Source organism: Cariama cristata, unplaced genomic scaffold, assembly GCF_000690535.1.
Source record: "Cariama cristata isolate BGI_N322 unplaced genomic scaffold, ASM69053v1 scaffold22356, whole genome shotgun sequence".
NCBI lineage: Eukaryota > Metazoa > Chordata > Aves > Cariamiformes > Cariamidae > Cariama > Cariama cristata.
Window position 1 is genome coordinate 13,063 of NW_009623027.1, and position 5,972 is coordinate 19,034.

The 5,972-nt window shown below is 60.0% G+C and overlaps 1 protein-coding gene across 1 annotated transcript in view; it reads left to right on the forward strand.

The window, feature by feature from the left end:
* The window catches only part of LOC104163544 (semaphorin-3D-like), a gene marked incomplete at its 3' end in the record, with an annotated part of 14,756 nt that overhangs the window by 3,429 nt on the left and 5,355 nt on the right, over positions 1 to 5,972 (forward strand). Inside the window, 3 exon segments of the mRNA XM_009702583.1 lie at positions 4,505 to 4,665; positions 5,410 to 5,472; positions 5,755 to 5,874. Of these exon segments, the coding sequence (XP_009700885.1) occupies positions 4,505 to 4,665; positions 5,410 to 5,472; positions 5,755 to 5,874 (344 nt within the window).

A 5,972-nucleotide genomic window follows, 5' to 3' on the forward strand; every position in this document is an offset into this window, starting at 1 on the left:
GCCCTTCGGCCTTTACCCTGCCAAGGAGACACTGAGCCACTGTGCAGATCATCTCCCTGCCACACTTTACCCTTCTCCTCGCATTGATCTTCTCTGTTTAGATTATGAGCTCTTCAAGGGAGGCACAATTTGCTCTTCTGGTGCCTGATGCAAAGCGGGGGGGATCTGCTTTCAGTGATCTGAAGATGGGACAAAAGCAGACTGACAGGTAGCACAGTACACAGAGAAGTGGAAAAAGGGTCTCTGTAAGGAAAGGGAAACGACCTGAGCAGTCAGAGCAGAGCCCTGCTAGCCTGGCCGCTGGTCATCCTGCCACTGACCTGCAGCATGGCCTTGGCCAATTTACCTGCTTGTAGCTTCTCTTATGTGAAGAAGAGCAAGTTGCTTTGAAGGACAGGCAGCTCAGGCCATCCCCAGTGCCGCCCTGGCCGAGGCAGTCGGGCAGGGCTCACCCAGCCCTTCCCCACAGCTCTGAGGCAGCAGTGCTGCTCTCCCATGAGCATCCCGCTCCAAGCCCTGGGGCCACCCTCTTGGCCTGCTCCATCACCCTGAGGAGCTGCTCCCCGGGCAGGGACAGCCAGCAAGGTGGAAGATGCCTCCAGCTTGTAGCTGGAGAGGGCTGGACCTCCCAGGGATGCAGGATATCCCTGCATGGAGATGGCCCTGCCGATAGAAAACAGGGTGCAGGGTTTGCCTTGCCTTGGAGCCGCAGGAGGCAGAGCCGGGCTGCTGGGGCAGCAGGAGCACAGAGGGGTTGCTGACTTCAAAGCCCCACAGGGTGCTGGGGCCAGACAGGCCAAAAGCCCTCCGGTCTTGGGCAGAGGCAGGAGAGGAAGCTCCCAGCATCAGGAGGGCTCAAGGACAATGCAAACAATGGCAGGGGATGTGACTCATGGACAGCACCGGGCAGGTTCAAGGACACAATGCCTTAAGAAGTTTAGGTTTAAAAACCCCTAGGAGAAAAAAAAATAATAAAAGGAGGCCTTTGAGAGTTCGTCTACAGGATCAGCCATGCCCTCAGATCCCAGTATGGGGGAGGCAGGCAGAGCCCTTGGCGGGGCGGGGGGAGAAGATGCAAGTGGGCTCGCGAGAAGGAAATGACAGCACCGAAGGCTGGGAGAGCAAAGGAAGGATGGGGCATGGGGCATGGGGCCAGGAACAACAGCAGCGGCTCCCACCCTGCCGAGAAGGAGGTTTATAATAGCATGAAAGCAACCACAGCCCTGTGAGAGGCAGCCCCTGGGTACGCTGGGTCAGCCCTGATGCTGCCTGGAGCTGAGCCTCTCTCTTTTCTGAGGCCATACAGCAGTGCAGCCAGGCAGCGAGACCACCGCCCGCCTCCCAGCTCCTCTTACTGCAATAATCCAGGGCAGGCACAGCTAGGAGTTGGCAAACAGGTCTTCTGCCAGCCTTGGGTCTGCAGCCAGCCCCAATGGGCAGGACCTAGAAGCCATTGCCATGCAGCAAGTGCTCAGGGGCGCGGGAGGCTGGTGGGCCTCTGGTTATCGGCACCAAAAGCTGCACCGGCACATCTCTTATAGGTCAGCGGCAGTGAGGGGCTGGAACCTGATTTAGCATCAAGATTCCCCTGGGCTTCAGGGATCTCCTCCATGGTCTGCGCTGTCTGATGCCTAGGGGAAGGGGAGAAGAGAGCCCCCGGCACAGCCGGGCTGTGACCTCAGGAAGCCCAGGGTCGCCCTGCACGGAGGATGCTGTAGCTAAGGAGCAGGCGGAGATGATGGATGGGACAAAGCGATTACAGTGGTCCCAGTAATAAAGAAAAAACACTGTGGCCTTGGGAGATAATGAGCACAAAGGAGAGGATGTTTCTCCGGGCTCACACATGGGTTCAGCCACTGCGCAGCTGCTGCAGAGAACGCCTGGTTCCCAGGCCTCCAGGGTCAGGGTTCGGATCGAACACCTTATGCGTATGGCTGGACTGGGGGCAAGGAGCAGTACAGGGTCTGGAGCCAGAGCACTCAACGTCCCCTCGGTGCGGGAGCAGGGGGGACCTGCCAGAGGTCTCAAGGTGCAAGGGCAGGGCAGCGAGTCCTTCCTGGGTCCTCCCACGTCCCATCGCCGCAGTAGGGAGGGCCCCTCCATCATCCTGCTTGACCTTGTCCTTGCATGGGGCTGGGGCAGGTCAGAGGGTGACCAGCGGGTGACGTTCCCTGGGACCAGCCTTGTGCCCACTCCGCTTAATTACACCCACGTTCTGGTTGAACCTTAGACCTTCCCTCCCACCCCAACCCGAGTCCCCAGTGCCCTGCCTGACATTTCCCCCTGGATCAGGCAGGTCCCGAGTGATGACAGATGCAGGAGGGCAGGCGATGCACAGCAGCCAGCTGGGCACCCAGCGGTGACAATGGCCCGCAGGCAGGGACAGGAATTCAGCCATTAATCCCAGTCAGCTGGTGGGAGATAAAAAACCCCCATATCCAGAGCACCCAGATGAGCGCCCTTGGGCACCCGAGGGTAGCAGGGAGTGAAGTGGGGCTGTGCACAATCTTTGTGGGAGCAGGAGGAATGGCCAGGAGCTCCCTGACAGCTGGGAGCAGCTCCTGGCAGAGGAGGCTTTGTGTCCCGCAGTAACTGGAGCTCTGACCCCGGAGGAAGGGGAGAAGGAAACGCTAGCTGGGAGTGCGCCTGGCTGCGGCGGCGTGGATGCGAGCAGGGACCCCTGCCTGTGGCGCAGCAGGTCCTTCCCCCGCCGCGACAAGCAGACGTCAGCGGCGTTTCCAGCCCACAGGCACTGGCCCCACTTCCCCTCTGCCCTGGAAATGGGGTGGAAGGAAGAGAGACGCAACTGGGTCGGCTGGTCCCCTTTGAACAGACCCGTGCCTGTGCCCACGTACACCCCATCTGCACCCGGGGCCGCACGTCCGCCCACGCTCCCATCCGCCTGGCCAGCACCGACTCCCCTTGACAGCTTCCCTCCCTTCCCTCCCTCAGACACACTGCTTCAATCCACATGATTTTGGGTAATTTCTCAGTCTGGGTCTTATAGATTACCCTGGGTTTCCAGCCACACTCCACCTCCCTCCAGTCCCCACGCAGCAGCAGCCCATCTCCATGTCCCCTCCCCATGGCTCTATTTTTGCACCTTTCCCTGCACAGCACCAAAGCCAAGAGCAGCCTTGCCAGCATAGCCAGCCTTCACCCTCTCCCTAGCTGGATCCCACCACTTTTGAAGAGGAAAGCGATGCATTATGACTTCTGGAAGCTCTAAGGGCCACCTCGGTGCTGGGTCTCCCCCGCCTGGGAGCAGGCGCTCTGAGATGGCAGCTGCTGCAATCCTGTGTCCGGTGCAGCAGCCGCTCCTGCCATGCGGGGGGATGCTCGCCCCAGCAGCCAGCCCCAAAACCTGGTGCTGCACGTCAAGGACCCACGCGGGCCCCGAGAATGTTGTTACAGGAGTGGTTAACCAAGAGACAAAAGCTTATTGTCCCTCTTGCACACCCACATGTCCACAAGTGTGCCGGAGGGGCCACACAAACCGCCCCCAGGGTTCTGCACTGGAGGAGCTACAGCCTGAAGAGCAGAGCCTTTCCCGCTACCCTGTCTCCACTCCCCACGGAGCACGCTGGGTCCATGGCACACTTTCTCCCTCGGCAAGGAGACTCTTTCCTCCAGCAGTGCAAAAGGGGTGCTCTTAAAAGCCCTTTTCCTGAGCCAGTCTAATGCTGGGTTTTGGTTGTGTCTCAGGACATAGGGGATGAAAGGTGGGGTGGTGGATGCAGGGTCAGAGTGGCACCTGGGATGCAGCTAGGGACTTCCCTTACAAGCTCCTTAGGCCAGGGACGGGCCATCCATCCATCCATCCATCTGTGCCGGTGCCCCCATCCGCCTGCCCAGCCCTGTGTGTAGGGTCCAGCCCAGCAGCCAGTTCGCAGACTAAAAGGCTTGGGGGTGTGTGGAGGAGAGAGGTGTCCAGGCTGGGCTGTGGCGGTTCTGTTTCCATACAGCCTTTCCTTGGAGGGATGCTTTGCCCCAGCAAATAGCCAAAACCTTTTTTTAAGTAAACTCTCTTGATCTGAAGCCCAAGGAAAACATGCTGGGAGTTACAGCAAGCCAGTCTCCTCTGTTCTCAGCCCTCTCCTCACTGTCTCAGGGTGCTGGGGTCTCGAGGCTTTGGGGCTCCAAGAACTCCTCTGAAAGGCAGGCTGGAAGCTGAGCAACCTGGGCTCCTCGGGCTGGACCGCTGTCTTGCCCCGCACCCTGCAGACTAGGCCAGCCCAGGGCAAGGTCAGGGTACTTTTCCTCTTTGTAGAGGTGACTCACTGGTTCCTCCAGGTAGGCTCATGATGGGGGGGGAGGTTTCATCATGAGCTTTGGGGCACTGAGGGCAGTGTTTTTCTGCTAAGGCAGTGGCAGGAAATTTGCGTTCCCTTGGGGCAGGGGTGGGCAGCCGGAGCTGTCCTGGAGAGGGGGAGGTTGGGGCCTCTGGCCGCTTGTTGTGTCACTCATGGATGGGTTTCTCTTTCTCCCACCTTGTGCTCCTCAGATCTGCTGAAATCCAACAGCTCTCGCCTGTTGCTGGCCTCAGGGGATGGGCTGGATTTCCAAGCCCTCTTAGTGGATGAAGACAGGGCCTGGCTGATGGTGGGAGCAAAAAACCACATCTTCCTGCTCCACCTGGACCATCCCAGCAGAGAGCCTGAGAAGGTCAGTGCTGGGAGGAGGGTGTGAGTGTGACCCTGGCCAGGCTGGCTTCTTCTTCCCCGGGAGCCACTCCTTGTTCCAGTGCCGGGGCGTGGAGGTGGATGTGCTCTGAGCTGGGCTTTTCTAACATCACCGGGAACACATTTACACCAGGATGTCTCAATCAGAGGCGCGAATCCATCCCTGGCGGCATTGAACCCCTCTGGGACAGGCCGACGCCAGGGAGGGACAGGACGGCTTGGCCAGGAGAGGAGACCTGGGTGGACCCCGGGCACAAGTGGAAGGGCAGTGCCTGGAGCCCTGCTGTCACACCTAGTCCCTGCTGCTGCTGCAAAAAATCTCCAGCAGCGAGCCCGCTAATGTCATCCCAAGACATCCTGCTGGCAGGGTACACAGCTCAAGCCCAACAAAAGGAAAGCCCATTAAGGCGCTGCAGCCTGGTGTTCCCACGGGCCGGGATCCAGGACAGCCTGCCCACTGACTGGGTGTGCCGTGGCCCACCCAGGCTCTGTCCCCACACCAGATTGACTCTGAGCCTATTTGGCAGGCTACCCGCTGAGCTTGGCCGGGCCCCGGGGACCCAAGGGGCTGTCAGACCCATGGCAGAGCAGCCCCATGTCCTCATCATGCGCCTGAGCCTAGCAGCACCTTTTGGCCAAGCTTGTTCCCACCAGTGCCCGTGGGTGCCAGCCGAGCCAGGTGGGTGAAGGTGAGCAGGATTTGCACGTTGCAGTCTTTGTGTTGCAGATTTTCTGGCCAGCCTCCAGGGAGCAGGTCGAGCATTGCCAGCTGGCGGGGAAGAACGTGGAGGTAAGCAGGGCTGGCAGCCCCCAGCTCACAGTCTTTCGCAGCTCACCAGGGATATTAAACACCCACATCACCCCAAAAGGGAGCTTTGGGGTCTCTACTGGAGATGAAGGTGTTGAGCCAGCCAGAGTTAAGCTCAGCTTGCCAGCTGCTGGGGCAGGATCTTGCCAGCTGCTGGGGCAGGATCTGGCCAGGCTCTCGCATGCCAAGCAGACATGCCATGGGACTGGGCATGAGTGCCCAGACCCGGGCTCAGCCCACTGACAAATGTCTCCCCTTGAGCAGACGGAGTGTGCCAACTTCATCCGCCTCCTCCAGCCCTTCAACAGGAGCCATGTGTTCGCCTGCGGGACCGGCTCCTACCAGCCCGTCTGCGCCTTCATCCAGCTGGGAGCCAAGGGGAAGGTGAGGGACACCCTGGCCAGCCATGTCCCCATTGCAGAAGTGGCAAGAGACCCCTCCCCTGAGCGAGTTGGAGGGGGGGGGAGGGAGCCCCAGAGCCT